At 40.2% G+C, this 24,625-nt stretch overlaps 1 protein-coding gene across 1 annotated transcript in view; it reads right to left on the reverse strand.

The window, feature by feature from the left end:
- The window catches only part of cacna1c (calcium channel, voltage-dependent, L type, alpha 1C subunit), a 172,929-nt gene that overhangs the window by 124,856 nt on the left and 23,448 nt on the right, over positions 1-24,625 (reverse strand). Inside the window, exon 2 of the mRNA XM_029461765.1 lies at positions 4,915-5,338. Coding sequence (XP_029317625.1) covers positions 4,915-5,338 — 424 coding nt within the window. The remainder of the gene's footprint in view (positions 1-4,914; positions 5,339-24,625) is intronic.

Consider the following 24,625-nt stretch of genomic DNA (forward strand, 5'->3'; position numbering starts at 1 on the left):
ACCTCATTATTTTTGGCCTCAGAGAGAGAGGGAGAGATGCAAAGTGAGAGAGAATGGAGAGTGGAAGGAGAGTGTGGGGGAGAATGTGAAGGAGAGATAAAGGAGGTCTGCTTTTCATCAACACAATTACTAACTGCCACTGCTGTCACCTCCTTTTGCTCTCCCTCTGCTCTCTTCTTCCATTCTTTCCTTCCTTCCTTCCTTCTTTTCTTCCTTCCCCCTTGGCTGCATGTCAAATTATTCTACACTCCAGATCTTGTTGTATAGAACGCAAAACAGAAATGTACTGATGAGTTGCGATCAAATCCAGAAGACAAACCATTAGCAAACTAATGTACACTTTTAGCTGATGTTCACGTTCAACACTTTACGTTGCACCATGAATGCAGACTTTTGCTGCACTTTCCATCCAACACAAGAGGCAGTTTTCTCAGGTGGGAAGCTCATGAGGGATCCTTGTTGCTAAACTACAACTGCTGGTAATTGTTGACTAGGGCACATGTGCAGAGTTTCACGCTGGAACTAATGTCTACCTGCAAGGAAAGATGTATACATTCCACACTTTCTTCTCCGAGTTTACATTTCCATCATGTTACAGGCAGCTTAAAGACAGCATAATTGACTTCTCGGTAGCTTCTGAGTTCCAACTTCAGATGTTCACCATCAAAACATTTAGAAAAAGAAAGAAACTGCCAAATGTTTTGTTTTGGATTTACTGCAAGGCCTTGAAAACATGACTAAAGTTCCTAAAGTTCCTAAAGTTAAAGTGAATAGACCACATTACAATCTCAACATGACAAATTGTAATCGTTAGCTAAAACCACATCTGCAATAAGTGCACTTTTTTCCCCCACTGGCGCCCATTAATATTTTGAAATGACCCAGTACAGTTTCTAATAGGATTTGATGGCAGAGAAGAAATGGAAATTGTCAAATAAATAACAAAGTTTCAGCTTAAATAAGAAGTAACAACTTTAACTTATCTTGTACTGCCTATATCGCACCGGCAACATTGCTGTGTGGCCCCAATAGAAACAGACCAGCTATATATTCTAGAGCTTTAACTATTGTTCAGAAATAGTCCTGCAGACAGACAAATAGCAAGAGGGACAAACGAAATCTTAAGCTTTTTGTGGTGGAACTAATATCAGTTTGTTTGGATTAAGGATTGACCCTTGAACAGCGTCGGCCACAAGATCATTCAGCCTGGGACCAAAATGCATGAAGAGTAATCACTCACCCTTGTACCGGGGGCTCATTAAAACACACAACACACATGCGGAGACCAGCAGAAAAACAAGCCTGTTACTCATTCTGGGTTCCTGACCCATAATTTTCAAAAACCCTTGAGGTCTGCTTCCATCAACATAATAGATCTACTGTCTGCTGAGCTGTTGAGAGCAAACAACACTGGGGGAAATTTCAGGGTGGGGGGGATCTGAGTGAAGAATCAAAACAAGAACCAAGTCTATAAATAATGTACATTAATCAGCATAACAATAGCAAATATTAGTGTTAAAAATGTGCCCAAAGCTAATTGGGGGGATTGACTTGGACAATTCTAGAAAACAACGCAGTAAATATAATATAATTTAAATCAGCATCAAGTTAGCTCAGCAGGTGTCATAGCTGACATGATGTAGAATTCTCCACGGTGCTATTGTCTGAGGCATTTTGGAGTTTAACATACACGTTCAGCATTTTCACAAGCTAACTGTATATGCTTTTGACAAATTATCCCACTAGGATTGCATCTATATACACACACACCGGGATGCTGTTATTTTCAGCAGTTGCCTCACATAACCACCACATGCAGCTCACAATAACAGATAACCTCTTATCTCGACAAACCCAAATAAACAACCAGTCATATACGGGATTTTATCCAGGTGAGCAAGCTCAACACTCTTCTCTATTATGCTGAGAACATTTATCCGTTTTCCTGATTGAGTAGAAAATGCATACAAACAATGTAACCCTTCATGTGACCTGATGCAATATGTAGGCTGTAAGATAGGAAGCAGGGCGCGCGTGTGTGTGTGCGTGTGAATGCACTCGATGACACCTTTTCAAAATGACCACTTATTGTGATTTCATATAGAGAACATGGTCGTTAGCCCCGCTCTCCCCTTGTCTCTCACGCTGACCTTAAGGTGTGCAGGTAATGCTTAAATGCTATAATTACACAGCATGTGAGAGTGCTGCGTCTGTGTGTTTCAGTCCTTTATCACCTGCGTGTAAGCATACGTGTGCTCTTCAACAGTGTTGTTCGTGTGTGCTGTGCGTTCTCTAAGTGTGTGTTTGCGTGAGCTCAGACAGGCCCCATCGACCTGTTGAGAGCAGTAGCTGTTGTCATGGTAACAGAGGAGGAAGAGAGGAAGATTTCGGAACTGCTATCTCTGGAGACAGAGGTACTCCCAGAATACAGGACACACGCAGGGGCACACACAGAGCCTATAGAATAAAAGCAACACATGAATGCCTAATCACACACATACACAGAACACATGCATACAGTTCGGAGCAGTCCCCCAGTGACTCGTGTTCAAACGCACCGTTATGAAGGACATCCCAAAGTTGAATGGTCAGACTGACAGTTTGATGGGGGTTTTTTAAACTTGTGAAGGACATAATTTACTGCAATATTTGCTGTTCCGATCCTTCCAAGTTTTTTCTTGTGTCTCTCCCCAAAAATCCCTCTTTAACGTCCCTCATTATTCCTTCAATCATCTCATTCCCTCACCGTTCTCTCTGCCTGCCTTTCTCATCCTTCCCTCTCTTCAGAGCTGTTTAAATGAATGATGCTGGGAATTGTGGATAATGATCTGAACACCCATCAGTCATTGGGTGAGATAGTTCTCGTGACCCTGAGGGTTTACGCATGCTTTCTCCCATTATTAGGGTTAGGGTTAGGGTTAGCCCAGCTACCCGGGAGACTTTAAGGCCTACCATTGACATTATGACTTTTAATAATTACTATAAATACACACGGTGATCAGAAGGATAAACTGCCTGCATCCATTGCTTTACCACACAGAGGGAGATTACACTCTTTAAAAAGCTGCTCCCATGGGAAATTTGGACTTGTTTTTAAGAAAACATGTTAATTGTTTGAGTGATATGCATGGTTCACATTAAACTGATCATCAAAACAAATGCAGGACCTAATAAAACCAGTCATTTTGTGGTTATTGGATATAATATTAAAATAATTATGCCATCATTCATCACTGGATAATAAAAAAAAAAGACGACTGCTATGAAATTATGTTGGAGGAAGAAACAAATAAAAGATACAAATCTTTTCAATCTATCTTGTTCATAGTTTTAAAGAAATGCGAAATGTAATTCCTTAAACACCCAATTAGAAGTCTCATGTTTCATTAAAACATATTTAGTAAATTAGTATTACTGTGAAATGTGGGGAGTGAAACACATACTACTTAAACACATTTTCTCTTTCCTCATCAATTGGTTCTGCCTTCCACTTCTCTCTGCTCCTCCCTCATTATCCCCCAATCTTCTCTCCTCTCCTAACCTCACTCATTATTTGCCCTTTCCCTGCTCTGTCATTTTTCTTGTTTACCTTTCCCATCCTCTCCTCGATCCCACCCTCCCTCCTCAGCTAATCCGCTCCATCATCTCTCCTGTCGACATGAATGTCCTGCCCAGAGCCCTGCCCTTCTCATCTCCCCCAACCCCTCCTCTTCCCCTCCTTCTCTCCCTCTCAGGAGGATGTGTGACTGTGCTCTTGCTGAGTTGATGCTTGTGTGGACCCTCTCCTATTATAGATCACTTTGGCTGTGACACTGACCATTTCTGTCTCTCTCTCTCTCTCTCTCTCTCTCTCTCTCTCTCTCTCTTCTCTCTCTCTCTCTCTCTCTCTCTCTCTCTCTCTCTGTCTCTCTCTCTCTCTGTCTCTCTCTCTGTCTCTCTCTCTCTTTTTCTCTCTCCCTCTATCTCACCCTGAGGGAAAACCAAGTCATTATGTTCAGAGGCTTAAAAAAAAAAAAAAAAAGGAAGGGTCGAAAGGAAGGACGGGTGGAGGAACAGCAGGAATAAAGGGATTTGGAGGGACAGAATGAGGAAGAGATGGATAATAAATGGTGAGGGAGAGGTGGAGGTGGAGGGTGGAGAGAGTGAAGGAGGAATAGAGGCATGGGTGGACCTGGGGGAGAGAGGATGAATGCAGTTAGAAAGAGCTAGGGGAAAGACTTGTGCTCGGAGAGGTGAAAATTACACAAGTTGTTTAATCCTCCTGTGAGAAAAGAATGTGAAATGAAAGAGGGAGAATAGAAAGAGTGAAAGAAGGAGAAGGAGACGCAGAGGAAGGGGAAAAAGGATTAAGACGAGTGAGAGGAGAGCAAAGAATCACACCGAGTGAGACATAGGAAAGAAGAGATTGATTAAGAAAGGAAGGGATAGAAGAGAGGAAAGAGAGACATTAAACAAAAGAGGAAGTGAGATGCATTCTTAACACGTTTATGTCTCCATCCCTTCTTTCCTCTCCTTCTTTTTGTAACTGCATCCATTCATCCATTTCACACTGGAGGGATGAAATGTGCTTGCAACAACTACAGTAATACAGTATTTATGTGAGATTTGCATGGAAATATGTGCATTTATCTGGTATCTTTTCTTTTTTTTTTGCATCGAGTAAGTTTTATTCTTTTAAGACAGCTTCCGCATCTGACTGATTTGTATGTCCCTGTCTTATAAGCATGTAACTCAGGACACTAGGAGCTTAAGATGATAGATTTAGGACAGGTTTCCTTCAGAACAAAAGTGAATTAATTGAGAACGCCAGGTGTCAACATTAAAAAACTTCTTGAAAGTAAAACATGTTGCATGTTATTCCACATCGCAAACAGAAAAAAGAAACACCTCCACTCACAACTAGTTAAAGGATACTTCCACTCTACGATGCTGATGCAGGCCCGGCGAATGGGGTTCTTGAGTGTGAGACAGAGTAGGGCCCGTGGCGGCCTTGTGGCTGTTGTTGTTGTCTGTTTCTTGGGCTTAGAGCTATAGTGTTGTCTCTTCCTTTGCGTGGAGCTGGCCGTGGAGATGGGCCCGCCCCCTCCCGACCCAAGCGCTGCCCCTACGCTTGATGCGGCGTTGCCCATTATCTTCGCCTGCCGTGCAGCGTCGATTGCCGCCTGCCAGCTCAGGGCCGCCCCAGGTGTGGCCATGTGCTCCGGGGCCAGGCCCACCACGCCCAGCCCGTGGTTGACCCCGCCCCCTCCTCCACCATGATCGCCGTGGCTACCACCGCCACTGTGCTCGTTGGTCAGGCCAGGGGGAGGAAGGGGGGGAGGGGGAGAGTAGTCGGAGCCTGGGGTGGAGAGAGGAAGGGAAAATAATAGAAAAGAGACAGTTAGCAAACAACACAAATGTCAGTTAGCTCTCGAATCACTTCCTTCGGTCAGTAAATGATTTACTTGTTGATTTAATACATCACACATGGTTCCTTGAGAAGTGTTTCAATTTTCTACAGTTTGGTAGTTTACTTCGGAGGCTTCAAGGATGTTTGGATTGTTGACAGATCAGTTAGTGAGCCGTTTCTTCCTGTAGAATAGACGATGACTAATATACTCCCATCTGTCAAGCAAGTACAACAGAGCTAACTGTATGCTGTTTAGTTCCTCAGCATATTGTGTGTAGGTTATACAGTCCACTTTATGTCAACACCACTCATCAGAACAACAACTACTGGCTGTGCCAACAAAAGATAATGATCATTTATCTCACAACTCTTAATCATTGTTTCCAATTACAGCTTTGGCCAACGTCTTTATGCGGTCAAAAACTCAATGTGTTAAAGAAATTAGAAAAGAGTGCTAGTATGGTATAATAAAAGGGCTCCCAGAGTAATGTGTTCACTCAGTGAGGGAAAATGCAGACAATAAAATAAATTCTGAGTATAAACTTCCACAACTGCAGACAACAAATGTACGTAGTGGAAGAAAAGAAAAGAAGAATGTTAGAGACCAGCGAGAGACAGAATTACAATAATATCAGAGATTACATAGTTGTGTCATCCAGACAAATTGTAGGAATAAGAGTAAGTGAGTAAAAGTAAGAGAGAGCGGATTATCCATACTGTATGCTTAGTTTAGCCAGATTAAAGACAGTTATAATATCCTCTCAGCCCCTCCTTCCCTCTGACATCCGAACAAGGATTCCACAAATGTTCTCACCATGTAGGAGATTACACACTCTGTGAAACCCTTTTTTCACGTTTAAGACGACGCACGTTTGTGTTATTAACACAAAACTAGTCATGCAAACACCCATAACATTTTAAATGCTCTTGAGAATGAAGAAGAACTGCATTGCTTTATGGAAACTATAGTATATTTCTGAAAGTAAGAAGTCCCAGCTACTCATGCTACAAAACTGGCACTTAAAATCAATTTACTTCAAAAAGTTTCTTATTGACACTTTTGCTTGAAATACAACTGTTTGGAGGGAGTATTAGTTGGGTTAATTTGTATATAATGTATACAGTTACAAGTTGATTGTATACAGTGATAAAAACCTTAATATCAGCTGTAACAGTACTATGTGTACAGTTTTATCAATATGCTGATTTCAGTCACATTTGACCAAATGTAGCCTAAATCCCAATGTCAAATTCACAAATCCCATAAATGCAAAGCTACTTTTGGTAGAAAAAGAATGTTTTAAGAACCCCTGTAAAGGTAATCCAACCTGTGCTGTCACAACAGAGATAAGGAGAGAGAGAGAGGAAGAGGAAAAGTGTGCAGATGTTATAGAGAAGAGGCGGAGAGAGATAAACTTATCCTGTATGTTTAGTACGATTACAGGGCGGTTAAAATATCCGTTGAAATCCCATTCCTCTCACTTTAGAGCTATACTGTACGTTTCTACATATGAACTCACAAGCCTGAGGGAACATTACATCAGATCCTGAGGAGTACGAACTATATCCACCGCACATACATCCCAAAAGCATCTACCCTCACATGCTGTGTGTTTACGGTCACATGAAGGTGTCCATATGTATCATTCTACAAGTAATATAAAAGCAACTGAGTGGCTCAGCATATGAGTATAATGTTGCACAGCAATATATAGCCTGCGACCTCTGACCTCATTTACTAACTGCTTATTATAAAATAGGTGCTGTTGCTTCAGCGACGCAATCTGGTTGGTCAAAGAAACTATGTATTTGGCAAATTACTTGGACATATGTAACAAATTATTTCCTTACTAAAAAGTAATTAGTTACGTATTAGTTATGTCCTATTAATGTGCCTCCAAACGCCACCACACCCACACATTGAATCTTCTGCATCCAACTCAACGAGGGAAGTATTCAGAAGTAGCAGAACTACTATTTAAAAATACTCTATTACATGTAACTGCATCCAAACTTTAATAAAACTAGAGATTGTATCAGCAAAATGTACTTCAATGAAAACAGCAAATGTGCTCATGTAGGCCTTGTTCACAGCAGACATTTTGACTTATTATATTAGGGAATGCACAGGTGTTACTAATAACATTAATGATGCCATGAAAATGTGACAGTGAGCCAGCATCGGAGAACCCTGAAGCCAGAGCAGCGATGCCATCATTATTTTATTATCTAAACCTGAGCTTTTTGTATTTCTAACAACAGATTGGCTTATTATAAGTGTTGTATGAATTATTTAATTATAGTTACTGATGCATTCAAGTGCAGCATTTTAATTGTGTAACTTTCAGAGGCGTAGCTCTTTTAAATTGCTTTAGTTAGTGTAATCTATTATATATACATAAAACATATAAAATATAATAATCATATAATATTTAACCAGATTGTTATGCTTTTTGGGTGAAAATCTTGATCTGAAAAGCAACCATTAGCGCTAACTGTCAAATAATGTGAGTACGTTAACCTTAGGTTACAGTATTTGACTGTAGATTGAAGTATGATGAAAATAAGTTGAGTGCACAAACCTTAAAATTACATATAAGTACAGTACAGTACAGTAACTATACATATATACTTAGGTAACGTTGTATTTTACAACTAACAGGTTTAGAAATGCGTTAGAAAACAACCAGCCAAGCTAGCATAGTGTTTAGCTAGCAGCAGCTAGCTTAGCCCCAGGGGATCAAACGGGACCAAACGCAGTGCTCCAAAAGCAGCGTTATAACAAAAGCAAAAACAACTTTTTAGTATGTTATCTTAACACAACGTAACGCGTAAACGGCACACATCTTCTTCTAGAAGTTACCAGAAGGTCTCCTCCTCTTTCGGCGGCTGCTAGCTGACACGACCACGCCTCCAGTCCGTGCACCAAGCTACCCATCATGGAGCCCTTAGCCAACTGGCGTATTTCCCATCTGCACGTGCACATACGTTGCTGTGATTTGCAACAGTTATGCAACTATCAAATTGAAATTGCAATCCCTAACACTATTTCTTATTGGAAAAAGTGTCAATACTCTACTCCTGATATTGATTAATTTGAGTAGCTCCATGGCCTGGCTCCCGATGCAGACCAGCCAGACTGGACATGTGGACACCTTGACCTGAAACTCCATCAAATAGCCTTTCCAGAATTTTATTTTTAGTTAATAGCCTACCTGATTCCTAATATTGGTTGATATACTCAACATTTTGAATTTTATGTGATTTGTTTTATTGACTTTTTATTGCAGTTTCCCGGTTTTACTCCTATTTGTTTTTATTTCTGATCTATGCCAAGCACATTATTCAATTTGTTTAGATAAATACACTTTATTATTATTTTTATTACAGCTCAAATAAAACTAGAGTGCCTTAAAACAAATGCACTAACTAAACAACAACACAAGACATGTCTGCAAATATTTAGGAGCAGTGTGCTTAGAATACAGCAATAATGCCCAAGGAGGTGTTCTTTAAATTCATCAGTGATGAAGTCACTTGGTATCAGATGCAGCTGTGCCTTATGGGAAATACCACTGTGGTTTTAATTTGGAGCATCTCATTACTTGGATGGAACTATATTTTTCCCATTATCTGTAAACTCTGGGATGAGGGTGTCTTTTAAAAGTAGAGAACCTAGAAGTTTATAGCAAACCTCATTTTTCACCCTAACCCATACATACAAGCAGGAAAACACGCACACATTCAGGCTCTGCATCTGCAGTAATAGGCTACTGCCCCAGATGATTCTCTACACTGACAAATATCTTCCTCTTTCTTTCTACCATCGACTCCAGTGTGAGTTAATATCTGCTTCCTGACTGCTGTTGCACATCATCATCTTTCTCTTTCACTCACTATCTCTCACAAACACACACATACACAAACACACACATAATCACTTTCAGCATATTGTACTGCTGCGTGATCAGTTTATCTCTCACTGCCTGCCCCTCTCACAGGGTGTACCCCACCGAGAGTGTGTGTGCGTGCTTGTAAGTATTTGTTTGTGTGTGTGTGTATGTGTCTGTTTGTGTGCGTGTGTGATCGTGCACGCTGCATGAGAGTGTAAGGATTAGAGGAGAGTAAAACTTTAATAATACTGAGCTCACTAATCTGTCTGTCTGACCGTGTGTCTCTCTCTGTGTCTGTCCTGCACATGCACAGTCATACCGTGTGTGTCTGTGTTGTATGATAGACTGTGTGCTGATGTGAGTGACTATAATTCCATTAGCAGCTCTTTATTCTGCAGGGAAAAAACAGCAGCCCGTGGAAATACAATTCTGATTGAAGGGGAGAGGGAGGAGAAGGGAAGGATGAAGGGATGGAGGAAGAAAAGGAAAGAGGATGAAGAAGATGTGATGTAGGAAGGAAGGGAAGGGATGGTAAGAGGATAGAGAGACAAACAGAGGGCATAAAGAAAGGGGGAGGAAACAGGAGGAGGAGATTAAAATCTAGGAGGTACAGAAAAAATGAAGGGTATATGAGAAAATGAGAATAACGAGTAGAGGGTTAGGATGTTTAACCGTGAGTGACAGAACCTAATCCAATAATTCATCCATCCCTCTTTACAGCAAATAATATTTAACACTAATTCACTCTAATAGTATTAACGTCAATGCAGTCAATGGTGATAGTACAGACAAAGGTTTCCGCAGAACAGAACTACAGCTCTACTTACATTACATTAGCTATATATGTCTAATGACACAATGCAGTAACAACACACATTAATGTTCTTTAAGCACTACAGCTATACTAGTGCGACTACAGTCAATAATTGAAGTACACTCAAAGGTTAATTTAATACTACTTCTTCTGTTATGACATTTTCACCTCTACTATAAATATATACCCTGTAGGCATAGTGGTTTGTAGTATGGTGCCTTTTATGCGTAGTATAACTTATTTTAAAATACTTTATGTGCCATTTTGTATGATGATTTGTGCTGTTGATGAGTTGATATATATGTATATATATATGTATATAAGGTGTTGTTTCACACCTGATTCTAATCAGACCTTAATTGATGGCTAGCAGAATGGATGAAAGGACTGTTTCACAGTACAGGTTTTAACTTGCCATAGTAGGAAAAGCGCAGGTGTTACTGATTACATTAACGATGGCTCTGTGCTATTCAAGTGTCGCAGTGAGCCATGACAGTGGATCAGCATGCACAATTCCAGGACCCTGAAATTGAAGCAGCTAAATAGAGATCAGCCATCATTTATTTTATTTTTTACACCTGCTGTCAACAAGTCTACTCTGAAAAAGTTATTCTTTTTACTTTTTTGCACCTGCTAGTGTGGAATATATAAAGGCATTATGCATATATGATGTATATTTCCATTGATTAAGCTATAGCTCAAGTTAGTACAATCTTGAAACAGGATATATTTCATTATATAGATTTCATTCAGCACAGGAACAGAGCAAAAAGATGAGACTTTAGACATAAGTCTGTATACTGAACTTGAAGTGAACCTAATTGAGCCAAACTTCCGTGTGAACTGAACTGCATGACTAATAATCAGAGAGGCTGCTATCTACTTAATGATAAAGACTGGGGAGAGATGCTATCACTCCAAATCCAAAATGTCATTCGCTACACACACACACACACACACACACACACACACACACACACACACCCCAAGAGTATGCTACAAATCTTTCTGTTTATCATTGCTCACCAACAAAATACAGTTAAAGTACAGCAGCTAAAATGTAATCACCAAAGGATAAAAAAAAAAAAACTCATTCAAACTTCTTAAGTCCTGCTCTGCTCCTCATTTAATTGTCTCGACCAGATAACGGACAGCGTATGGGACCAATCAGATTATCGCATGCCAAATCAGTCCCTTATGTCATCTCCTCTGTGTGCCCTTCTTCTTTTCTCCTTTTCTTCACTCACGTCAGCCTCATTTCTCACTCTCTACCTCCATCTGCTTTACCTTCGCCTCCGTTCGTCCCAACAGGGATCTATTTGAGTGGACAGTAATGATGTAATTATCAGTCGATTAACTGATGATGACTCCTGATCAGACACTAATTAATGGGGGACGCACACATGCAGCCACACACTAAGGGCCCACACCTTGTGGCAGCTCTAATTCAAAATATGAAGAAAAAAAAGAAGCTAAATCTTATTAACAGCCTCACTGAGGTCCAGAAAATTGGGCCTGACCAATGGTCTCTTTTTTCAGCACGTTTGGATCCCACAAGACACACTGATACACACACACACTCACACACATAGCAGTCACCTGCTATCACAGCTGAATTGCTGTTTCTTTTGAAAGATGACTTCCTTTTGTTACTGCATCTTCTTTACCCTTAACTTATTCCTCATCACCATTGCCACATCTTTCATCCACCTATCTCTCCCCTCTACATCTTTCTCCGTCATACATGCTAACAATCACCCTCACTCCTCCCCTTCCCTCGCCGCTTCTCTTCTTCTTCCCTCTTTTCTCTCTAATCTATATAGCTGTCACTCCCTCCATTGGCTCTCAAGCAGCGGACAAGTTCATTTTCAGCCGCGCACCCTTCCTCCTTTTCTCCATCAATCTACCCCTCCTCATCTCCCCATTTTTCTCGATCTCTCTTGCTTCGCTGCTTCTCACTATTTTTCCCATCACTTCCCTCGCTGTCATTTTCAAATAGCTGACAATTATTCCCTCTCTTGCTCTCTACCATCTACTTAGCCGAAAAATGCAGCAAGTCCGTTACAATCTGATGCATAAGACCGTCGCTTCGATACTGACTTTAACTACCACTTTCAGACTCTGATTTAAAATAATATACATAAAATGGCATAATGGAGGTGAACTCTTGTTCCATTGTTTTGGCATATAAAATGATAATTATTACTGCTTCCATGTTCTGCAGTGCTTGTTTGACATTCCATCATGCTTAACCCTCATTATCATTGTCATCATAAATACCAGTTGTAAGCCTAATACTATTTTTATCCAATTCATGTGTCATCCACTCACTCACACTCAAACACATACATGCACACACAGAGTGTATGCACGGATCCAAAAGCGGTCTAAAAGGCTCGCCTGTATCAGTTGTGTACATGTGCATGAATTTTGTAGTCTACATACCCCGTGTGTGTGTGTCTGCATATGTGTGGGTGTCTCTCATTTGTCTCTCTCGCTCTGTCCATATGTGCCCATTATCCGGCCGAGTGAGCACACCACACAGACACACCTGCTCCCCACAATGCGCACACATGCACACACACACACACACACACGCACACACACACACACACACACACACACACACACACACACATATATATACACCTGCTCTCCTTGAAAGACAAGACACACACACACCTGCTCCCCGTTGATCTATGACCCGCCCAACAGACAATTACAGCATGCACTGACAAAAGTGTGCACACACACAAAAAGACCCACACAGCATGAGCAGGACATGAATGCAATTTACGAGAATAACGAGTGAATCGCATGCTTGTGATCGGACCAAAGAGGTGAACAACCATGAAACGTTTCGTACTGTACAGAATATTTACTCTTAATAGAAAAAAGGCCGGCCTGTTGTCAGGGGAAATTCCTGCTCATTTACTATACATTGAAAACAGAGTGCTTGTTATTTGTCTGAATACTACAGAGTGGTAAACACACATCTGCCTGCTCAAATGGAGGTTGTTTGTCCAATTGTGCCCTGTCAATAAAAAGATGTGATAGCAGGGCATATTTCCTTTTTTATTTTATTATAAATGAGGTCATTCTAACAATAAAATATCTACATCCTCAGGGCTGTTATTGCACTTTCATTGCGTTGACCACTGATTACAAAAACCCTATTGTGTATGGATTTATTCATTAAACTGTAACATACTATCTGAAGTGGATATTGAAGTGAAGGGGGAATGAGGACGTGTGTGCATGTGTATGTGCACACCCCTCCACACATGAGATAGATATCACAGCAGCATGTCAAGGGAATACGTGTGTATAGATCATGCACTCAGGCTTTGTATTCAACAGCACATTTCTCACTGTCATCTGGACTTTCTAGTTTATTACAGCTTGGCCAAACCCTCAAGCTGTGAATCATGCTTCTGAAGCACTGATTGGTTGTTGTTTTCCTACTCCCTGGAGGGCAGGCTGGATATACTACATGTATTTTAAGCACAGAGTAAAGAAAATGGACTCTAATATATAGATAAGTTGCTAAAAGGAGTTCTAAATGTTACGTTCTGGGAAAAACAATGCTACAAATTCAATGTAGTTGGTTACAAAGCTGACCAAAGGTACAGAAACAAACCAAATAATGTGTCAATGTGTCTGTTTTGTCCGCAGCTTCTCGTGTCCTTTGTTGGATTTTAACACAGTTTGAATCAACCTCATGTAATATAAATCCTCTCAATGGCCAAATGCCAGAGCTTCAGGAAATTAATCAAAGTAGCTCACAGGGACTGTTAAATTTAGCTAATTGTCATTCATCCCTATTCAAGTGACAATTGTTATAACAGAGGGCAAACTTTGAGCCAAAGATAAGACTGCATGGTTTTAAGCTGTTTAAGTCAAACTACCCCAGGGTCTGGCTAGTTGAATAGAGACAAATCTAACAAGGTTTTATTTTTATATGACAGGAATTATAACATAACACAACATATGATTTTGAAGTTTGATATAGTTTGAAACATAAAGTACCAGATTACTTAGATTTTCAAATCCTTTAGCTCTGAAAATCTACATTTAAGCAGTTAAGTAGCCTTGAAATGCTGTGTATGTATTACTAATTTGTCTCTTTTATGTTGCATTCTTATAAAAACCCAGAGCAGACGTAAAACAAGAATGCAACAGTTGAGTCCACTTGTACATTATCTCTAATAGAGGAGATGTATCAAATAGCTGACAGCATCCCTCCTCGAAACATAAGGAGCTGTGATAGACAGGAAGACTGAATGTGGGGGTGAAGCAAATGGGAGAGAAAGAAAAACAAAGAAGATGAGAAAGGCAAAGAACTCATGGAAGAAAAACAAATCTTAGTGAGCATGAGGATGAGGAAAGTGATCGAGATACAGGTTGTATGGAAGAGGAGGGGAAGGAGGAGAAGCAAGAGGAGGAGGAAGGTTTGTTCACACTGCGCCTCCATGCCGACCTTGCATACACACATATCCACACACACAGTGCAGGCAGCCGATATTAATAACTCCTTATTAATATTCATCTGCAGTGGAGAGATGTGAGGCCAGAGTAACCCAGATACGAAACCGTCTCTCTACCTGTCTCTCTCTCTCTCTCTCTCTCTCTCTCTCTCTCTCTTTGCGTCGTTCCTTACATCTAATGTTCATGATCTCCATTAGCCATTTAGCTGACACTTTTATCCAATTTGCCGTGATTGAAACAGCATCAACAGCTTCTGTTTCTGCATCACGAAGGCACCATGAAAGATTGTGGGATATGGATCAAAAGCGAAAATACTCATAACGCCGAGGTTCCTAAATTCCCCAGCCTTTTGGGAAATGATGTGTCTGGCGACGGATTTTAAAGATAGAAACTCAGGTACAACAAGTTGACATGTTGTTATTGATGGATCTTCTTGTCCTTCTTGCTCCCCCTCTCCACATCTGCCCTTTAGATCAGCAAAGGGCAGAATGGGCTCCTATAGTGTATACGACATGCCATTCAAACAACGCTTTCATGGCAAAGTGTCTTCTGGTAAGGTAATTGCGTACATTCTCTGTACGTGTAGTCCTGCTGAATGGAACTCCTCACCTTGTCAAGGTCATTACGATGCAAAACCAACAGAGCTGCACTTGACCACCTGCAGAATCAAACAGTGTGTGGAATAATTATGTGTGATGTTTTAGCCTCCGTACTGTAGATGGAAGTAGCAAACACATTTTATGATTCCTAGCTTTCGTGACACCATCTAAACTATGAGTATATAGTAACACAAGCATGAATAAGCACCTACAGATTATGCATTATCTAACGCAGTTACATTACTAATTCAAATATGATGTTGTCAAATTACATTTTCCCATTACCGCTGAACAAGAACCTCTCTGCCTCTTCTGATTTGTGCTGATTTGTAGTCCATACTGTTATATGTACAGACATCTGTCTTTCCTCCTTACTGGGTCTGTCTCCTTTGCCATCTCTATATGAAATCATGAATAAGCTTTAAACAAAAAATAACGCCACTTTTGATTTTTACATTTCCTTTGTATCGATTCTACAGCCAGGCTTTGGAAATATCACCAGCCAGAATCCAAACGCTGATGGATGTCTGTTTAGGCTGCAAACGCTGCCGTGTTGGCAGCAAACCAAACCATCACTTACACATACAATCGCTCACTTCCTCAAGTCATCTTGTAAAAACATACCCTTTGACAGTAAAATATGGAAAATCAAGCCTGAAACCTTTCCAATCTCCCAATTTCTCTGGGTGACCCTGGCAATACGGTACAGTGCACTTCAAATAAATCTTCACTGTGGATAGGTTACTCTGGCAAAGACAATTAACTAATACATCTCATGTAATGTCCACATGAGAAACATGCTCCTCAAAAAGAAAGCATCCTTTTATAAAGAAGTTTCCCTCTGACGATACAGTACAGTAGGTGTGACTGTACGTATGACCTGCACATGATGCAACCTTTAAACAACTAATGCACAGAATATTTTCAGTTACTTTGATCACACAGATGAATCATGTCCACATCCTTACTTTTTACAGTTTATACTGTAAAAAGTATATTTTTGTCACAAATGAGTCACTGTCATATCTTTTAAAATACAAGATAAGAATCAAAATGAAAGGAAATATCACACTTTCAAGGTTGCTTTCTTGTGCTTTCCTGCTCTGTTGGCGAGTTTTCAGTGTCTGCCAAGCGTGCCAGCAGGACCTGCTGACCTAACGCTACAAAAAAGGCTGCAAAAATGAGCAAAGCGTGTTTCTACCAACTGGTGCAGCTGCTACGGGGTCAACACGAGGTTAAAGTGGAGTGTAAAGGACTATTCACACTGAAACATGCAACAATAAAAGAGGAAAGTTTGCAAGGACAAAGTGATTGACTATAACACTCTGCCTCCTGCTCTTGAGCAAGGAATGCAACCCTCATTTGCTCCACTGGGATCATCCAGAAGCATGCAGGCTGTGGTTGCACTGGGCAGCTGCCAGGAGGGAGTGTGTGGGGCTGTATTAATGTGAAACAGAGCATTGATGAAAATGTGCATTCTTAAAGCTGCTTTCCCTGGATGAGAAGGGTAAACAGATTTAACCCAGGGTAACAAAACAATTTGTTAAGTTTGAACAGAGCCTTTGTGGATTTTTATTAAGCATCACTTACAAGAAAAGATCCCCTGATGCTACTATGTGCTGATGTTTTGGTCCCTGCTGAAATATCAGTTCTGCTCTGCAATCTAAAGACAGAAATAAACTATAGACTGCAGTCGGGTCCACATATGTCCTGGAGAACACAGACAGTAGCTGTTTCTGACAAGCACATTTCAATGTGTAATATGTATTTCTGTCAGTTTATTATGATGTTAGACATATTGACTTTGTGGATTTCATGTAACATATTTGGCTGCGTTAACTGTTGACAGATGGCAACATTGACGTGTCTGCAATGGTATTTCAAAAGGAGATTCATATTTATTTTGGGGAAAAAACCGCACTGTAATTTGATGCACAAAACTGGGTTGCTGTTTTTCTTTCTTGAATCAGGCTCCTATGGGAAGTTTTTTATTAGCTAAGCCAATACAAGTCAAATATTAACATGTTGTTTATCTAAGGGGAAACAAATGAATATTTCACAGCATCATATTCATTTTCATTTAAAGTTGAATCTGATTGTTTTTCACAGAATTACAAAGATACACATTTATAAACAATGCTCAGGAGGTCCGGCTGCTGGCTCCTGAACTTTAACTGTCTAAGCCTGAAAAACACAGCCACTCGTTTAACATAACATCCTTAATAAAGGATTCTCAACAGAGCCATGGATAATATCATCACCCATAACTTTATAATACATCAAAAGCTTCTTTTAAAATAAATGTCAATTTAGACATTAGGCTTTTGTGAGAGAGAAAAAAGCCTACAGCAGAATTCTTTGTGTTGGTCCTTTTAATAAATCTGCATACTCTGCTAATAAAACCACAAGCCTCACAGCTGGTACAGAACACCCTATAAAACAGAAAACATACAAGAAGGTTGGTATTTTAACGAAACTGCCTCGTGACATAGAACAGCAAGCGATAAATAAGGACTGCACAATTACTGTATTCAAAATTTCAAAGAAGCAATCATTATGCAGCAGGACTAAAGAAGCTCGGAAAAAACGTCTCAAGTCTACATTTTTAGTGTGGATTATTAATTTTGTCTGGATATTATGCAACTATCATTATGCAGTTTGCTCATGTCTGCAGTTTTGAAATGTATCTAACTTGTGGTTGACTTACTGTAGCTTTAGACAATGATGTCAGAAGATCTCTTACAAAAGGATGTAAAAGGAAAAGACATGAAACATTGGTATGCCTTTGAAACATTTCTGTTGAATACCCCACTGATACAAACATTAATAACTGATAAATAAACTTAACTTTAAGAAGTAGGCTACTGCCTTTCCCTGCAGTATAGCAGCGTCACCTTTAATCAGACGCTCATCTGATCAGTGTTCAGTCTTTGCACTTTAGCTGTGCTTAGAGCCTGATCATTAGTTAAGCTTACACTCTGAGGTGAATATCCAGAAAATCGAAAAGAAGACAATTCCTTGTACTACATTTTCCACGCATGTTTCACGCCCCTGTTTAATTAACATTTTCATCATGCCTTCACTCGTGTCTAAATCTCCAAAAGTCCAGATGCTGTTAGCTCCTACGCTCTCCCCTCAATTTACTACATGTTATGTGTGAAGTTTTATTTTAGCCCAAATAATAACTGAACATAATACACAAGTTATGGGTTTTTAGCCTCAGGATTCATGTTCATGCTTCATTATGTTGAGCATGACCACCTCATGATGTATTTGTTGCCATCACTTTACGTCTGTACAGCCACGAGCGCTCTGCCTGAATACGCAGATTGACTGAATGCACAGTTACAGTATAAGCATCTTTGTACTTCCTGGTACAGTAGAGGAAAAAGAAATACAATTAAATTCAGCTAAAATTGATTCTGTAAGATCTGAATTAAGCACAAAGTCCTTTTTTATTTCTTTTTTAACTTGTGCTTCGGTAGACCAATTCTGTCAGCTCCAATTTTCTATCATCAAACTCAGTAACAGCACCTTATTCTGAGAAAACCTTTTTTTGATATTTTAAAACAGGATTGCATGTTAAAGACTATACAGTATAAAAAAAGTGTTTAAAAGCAGTTCATTTAAGAAAAGAAGAAGATGGAATAATTAAAACTACACATAAGCAGCTTCAATTTTTGGAAAAACAAAGATAAAGGCAGGATATTGCATTGCAAATCAAAAGTGTTGTAAAATGGCGAATAACTTATTGTACTGCAACTAAAGACATTAAGAAGTTCACGCCATAAAATTCCTCTTAAAACACTCGTGATTATCAGCAGATCCGCCACAAATGCAGACGGCCCTTAAACTATAAATAAAACTGCAATTAACCACTATTAAGATTCCTTTAATAAAACCCTCATCAACGGAGACGCGAGGAGTCGAGGTGACGCCATTTTACTGTTCTGTCAATAAGTGTCCTCAAAGGAGGTACAGATACTTTATGAGTGTAAGTGATCTCAGAGGAGCAGCTATATGGGCCCAAAGAGAAGTTGTGGTGAAGTACAACACACCGGGGAGCCATCAAATGAAGCACATGTGTGGTAATGTCTTTGTGCGTTTCAATGCGAAGACGACACACAATGCATGTCTCCGCGATGTGCTACCCTCCAAGTGTTTCTGTGTTTAGAACCGTAAAAAGTGTGATTAATTGACGAGACTACAAAGCAATAAAACGCTAATGAATGTGCTTTCAGAGTTTAGCTCGACAGTCTGGCATCGCCACAGTCTCAGAGGGAGCGTTAGGTTTATGACCTAGGCCCTACCCACCCTGCACATCCCCCATCAAGAGGTGTGGGGCCATGGGAACAGAGGTGGGAACTAAGCACCTTTTTAATTTCAGTTGTGCAACAGTCAGTGATATGAAATATCAGATTTTTTTTTAAAGGAACAGGTAGCTCACAGGTTGACAATATGCAGTCTTATGCAGTCTAATATTCGGATAAGATAGATAACAGTTAAATTCTTTGAAATTCTTTTATTTTTCTTACTGAAATGTCCCATTTTTCTTGCTACCTGTTTGTTTTGTAATTTTAAGATTGACTTAATGGTTTTATTGATACATTTGAAGCCATTTCATGGTCTGGCTCCAGAGTATCTAGAGGTTACACTCCCTCTGCCAAATTGTCTTCAGAATAGAATAAATGGTACAATGCTACCAAGATCTTAAACCGCTTCTTAAAACAATTTTTGTTTTGTTTTATAGAATCTTCTTTCTTTCTTTTATGGATATTGCAGTTTTCTGTTTTTAAATCTGTATTTCCTTGTTTGTACAACTTCCACACTGGGATCAGTCCCGAACTGACCCATCAAATCAGCATAGTCTCACCATATTCCCTCTTTGCTGGAGCACTGCATCCTGTGACCTAAAGTAGCACAGATACCAGTTCCTCTATAAAAATTAGAACGCTTGAAACCGAGTAGACAGTAGTGTTTGAAAAACACACTCAAACACACACTGTGTGTGGATAATGTCAATATGTACCATACATGTATATCAGGGTATATAGTTACATTTTAAGCGGTGAATGCACAATTTAGTTGGTTGTTAAGAAAACGAACAGTACCTTACATCATCTACAATCAGTCAAAATCAAAAAATGGCTTCACCAAATGAATGTAATGTTAAAAAGCCAATAAAAATATAGCATTCTTCTTATAAATATCACGTTTTATTCTCCATTAGCTGCATTTCACCAGTTATTGATGTGTATTTCAACAAATCCTGACAAAGTAGAGCAGACACATGACAAATCTCATGTTAAATTCCTCAACAAAGATTAGCAAAACATTTGACTGACAAATACAAAGCGTCTGATTTTTTTCTCTCTCTCGCAGATTTATAGTTCTGAGGCTTAGTGGATGCTGAGTTTTACGGCTCAGCCCCTCCCTGCTCTTTATACCCTCACCCTACTGGGACGTGTGGGGCCTGGGCAACAGAAGAAGAAATCAAACACGGCTTTGATGAGAGTTTGGCTGCAGAGTAAAAAAAGCGTGTGTGTGTGTGTGTGTGTGTGTGTTTATGGATATAAATACATCAGAAAGCACTGAAGTGGAGCACAAAGGGCACTTTGCGACTCAAACACACATACCACCCACATTTATATTCACAACACAATGACACAACAAAATATATGATGATTAGAACGATTAGGGAGGAGAAGGAAAGACAGGAGAGGAGAGGACATATGTTGAGTGGGTGGACAAGCAGGGAATGCAGGGTAGGGGGTACAACTGGCAAAAAATCCCACACACACAATCGCACATGCAAGTCTCTCTGCCATCTGCAGTGCTCGCTACCTTGCCAGTCGTCCCATCCAACCAAACCTCACCATCTCTTTTTTCTCTGTCTCCCCATCTTTAGACGCCTTCCTGCTCTCACATGTCTCTCTGGTGTCTTGTAAAAATAACTGAGCAGCACTTCTGTGTGACTGCGTGTGCCCACACTGTATGTACACAAGACTATCCATCTGTGTTTGCATGCATGCCTGTGTGTGTGTGTGTGTGTGTGTGTGTGTGTGTGTGTGTGTGTGTGTGTGTGTGTGTGTGTGTGTGTGTTTCTCCTCAGTGTGCAGGGACCTCTCATAGTTACCATGAGCTAATGAGCTCCATTTAAATCCAGCCCCTCTGATTCTTCCTCTCGCCCAGTTTCTCTGCCCCTGGGGCCATTCCCTGCTTTGGCCTGGAAACTGCGGCGCGGCAGCGGCCATTTTGGCTCATTAGAAACAAGCTGCTGAAGCAACACGCATGTCTCCGTGAATCACTATCAGACTAATGGATGACTGGTGTGCCTATGGATGTGTGCATGCGTATGTGTTCGAGCGTATGACTAAGTATTTGTGTGTAGTATGTGAGTGTGTGACTAAGGATTCACGATTGTGTGTGCATTTGTCTGTACTTGTGTGTGTGTGTGTGTGTGTGTGTGTGTGTGTTCGTGAAGCATCACTAGCTTATGGATGAGTCATCCTCAAGCACTCCAGTATCATCATCTTTCTTTCGCCGCACATCTAACTTTCCCTTTTCTCACTTTCTCAGATTTTCTCTCTCTGTCTCTCTCTCTCTCTCTCTCTCTCTCTCTTCATGTTGCTTTCTCTCTTTTGTTTCTCTTTTTCGTGTCACACTCCGTCTTCTTCTCCTCTTTTAACACAGCTACAGCAGCCAAACCAAACTGGCTCCTCCTACAGTGTAATCAAAATGATTGTCTGAGATCATGTGTGTGCTGGTTTCTTTTATCTGCATTTTACATGGTAGCATCTTTGACTCACATGATGTATTTCCAGGACCCCACACACACACATTCAACACCTTATTAATCTATTTTAAAAGAAAATGGCTGCAGTAATAATTCAACATTTTAGAAAGTACACTTATTCGCTTGTTTGGAATATGTATACCACTCTCATGTATGTATGATAAATATTAAGCTACACCTAAGCCGGTCAGCTTAGCTTGGCACAGGGTGACAGGGTGGCACAGCTCTGTCCAAAAAAACTAAAAAAGCTCAAAAAAGTTAGTTTAGTCCTTACAAAGTTAACCATGTATGTACAAGTATATTTGTTATCATTTTCGGTTCTTCTTCTTTAAATGGACATTGTTAGAAACTATAGTGCCACTTCTGAGAACAACAGGCAAAACACCATTGATCCAGTTTTCCGCTCAAGATTGAATGATCAAAATCTCAAAAGCAAAATCATGTGATTGAAAAAACCCACAACAGTACATCCAATCATCAGCTCAAACCTGCAGTCATATAGTGGTGAGAAAACAAATGGAAAATATAATGAAATATGTAAAGTATCGAAGTGAATGTACTGCTCCACATCAATTTACTGTAAGTGATGCTCTGTTAAACTATAACATATCAAATATACAAATGAAAAACACACTCAAACACACACACACACACACACACACACACACACACACACACACACTCACACACAGGGGGTCTACGCCTGTTTTGAGGAGGCTTGAGCAATCGAACGGTCCGGTTATAGGCTGAGCAGATCATCATCAACACTGTCTCTTTGGAGCACTTTCAACACACACAGAGTTGGAGGCCAAGTCAAAATACCTCCTGCCTGAAGGTGTGTGCGTGTGTCTCTGTGTCTACACAGTATTGTGACATTCTAGAAGACATGAAAAGAAAACCACAATGTGTCAGTATGAGTTGTGTACGTGTGTGGCGAAGTGGTTTGGAGGTTAGATGTTTCAATAAACAACAAGGGACTTACATTTACCGCTCATGTGCAAGCCTTGACTGTAATACACACACATAGAACAATTGTACCTTATGACTGCCAGTACTTCTGAGTCATTAAGCTATTAGATAGCTGGCCATGAACAGACTTCTTTCTTTTCTGCATTCCTCCTTTCATAAGCAAAGGGTCCAATTGTAAACATTTAGACTGAAGTGCCATCAGCTCAGCCATCTCACACCACGCTTTCTTCACTCTGTATGGAGCCCTTTATACTCCTCTCTGCTTTTGTGTTCTTTCTTTCTACTTGTCATGAGATTGCCCTGTTTAAGTAAATGGGAAATTGATAAAACACACACACAGGCTAAAGCATTTCCCAGAGGCATTCCTCGACTAAATTCGCAATGGTATGACGAAGCAGCGTTTCCACAGGAATTCGACACTTCCAGTCGGAAAAATCTGGAATACTGGGAAGCCATGTGGCATTTTGAACTGGAAGTTTTCCCAGACCGCCTGTGGGAGGGGGAGACGAGGGAAATCAGGAAAACCACAGACTACTGTGGATACTAGACGAGAGGAGGAAGAAGAGAGCTCCTCGATGAGATCAAATCCGCTCCATAGAACTGAATAAAACAAAATTGAGAGCAATGCTTCACTGGAGTGCAAAAGCACATAAAAGTATAAAGCTTGCTGTATATCCAATAGCCCAGACTGAACTGTTGCATAAGTCTTTTTCTTTTTTTATGGCATAATGGCCTTTCCATTCAAGATGATTTTCCCTCTTCAAGGAATACACTTTAAGATTGGTAGTTTGACCTCTGTGTGCGCAGCATTTATCTGCTCTGTCTAGTCTTGTGCACAGGCTTTAGTACACCGACTGTGTTTCAGTAGAAGGCTTGCTCAGCATCATCTTGACAGCTTTGTAAAGCAGTGGAAGCAGCACACACAGAGGTCAACAGTCACCGCCCGAAGGTTGTACCGCCAGGAAAGTCTTTTAAGGAAAGTTCAGATAGGAACAGGGAAGGAAAATCAAAGACTTATGAAGGGATAGAGAGTGTGTGTGTGTATGAGTGCGTGTGCGTGTGCGTGTGGTCACCATAATGATGTAACAACACACGGCACTAAGCCACAAAACCCACTGTGGCCTCTGACCTCTAAACCTCATCATCCTTTCCTCAGATGAATAATGATGTATTGACTCTGACCCAGGGTACAATAGGAAATGTATGCCGCATGCAAACACACACACACATGCTCCCATATATAATACTCCACATATAATAGAACAATGAGGTGTGCAATTTAAATTAATCCAAAAACAGCTTAACTTTTATTTCCCCTTTAGTTTCTATTCTTTATTTCTTTTATTTCTATGGATTGGAATGGAGTGGAATATTGTTAGCTTCATTAACACTAATAACCTGATCAAATTTGTAAAAGAAAAATAACTATTAGGTTCACTTACAATCCCCCTCCCCCCCCCCCCACCCCCAAGCTTTCAAATGTCAATAGGAATCACATTGAAGTAAAACAGAAATTCTGCATTATAAAAAGAAAATAGATAAATACCTAAATGTTAGCATTACTGTGGAACTGGGCCGCTTCATCAAATGAAGGCAGAGTGATAAAGAGAAAGACAAAAGAGAGGAAGAGAGAGGAGACTCATAGACAGATCGGATGAAGAACAAGCGGAAGAGCGA

This window comes from Cottoperca gobio, chromosome 23 (assembly GCF_900634415.1).
Source record: "Cottoperca gobio chromosome 23, fCotGob3.1, whole genome shotgun sequence".
Taxonomy (NCBI): Eukaryota; Metazoa; Chordata; class Actinopteri; order Perciformes; family Bovichtidae; genus Cottoperca; species Cottoperca gobio.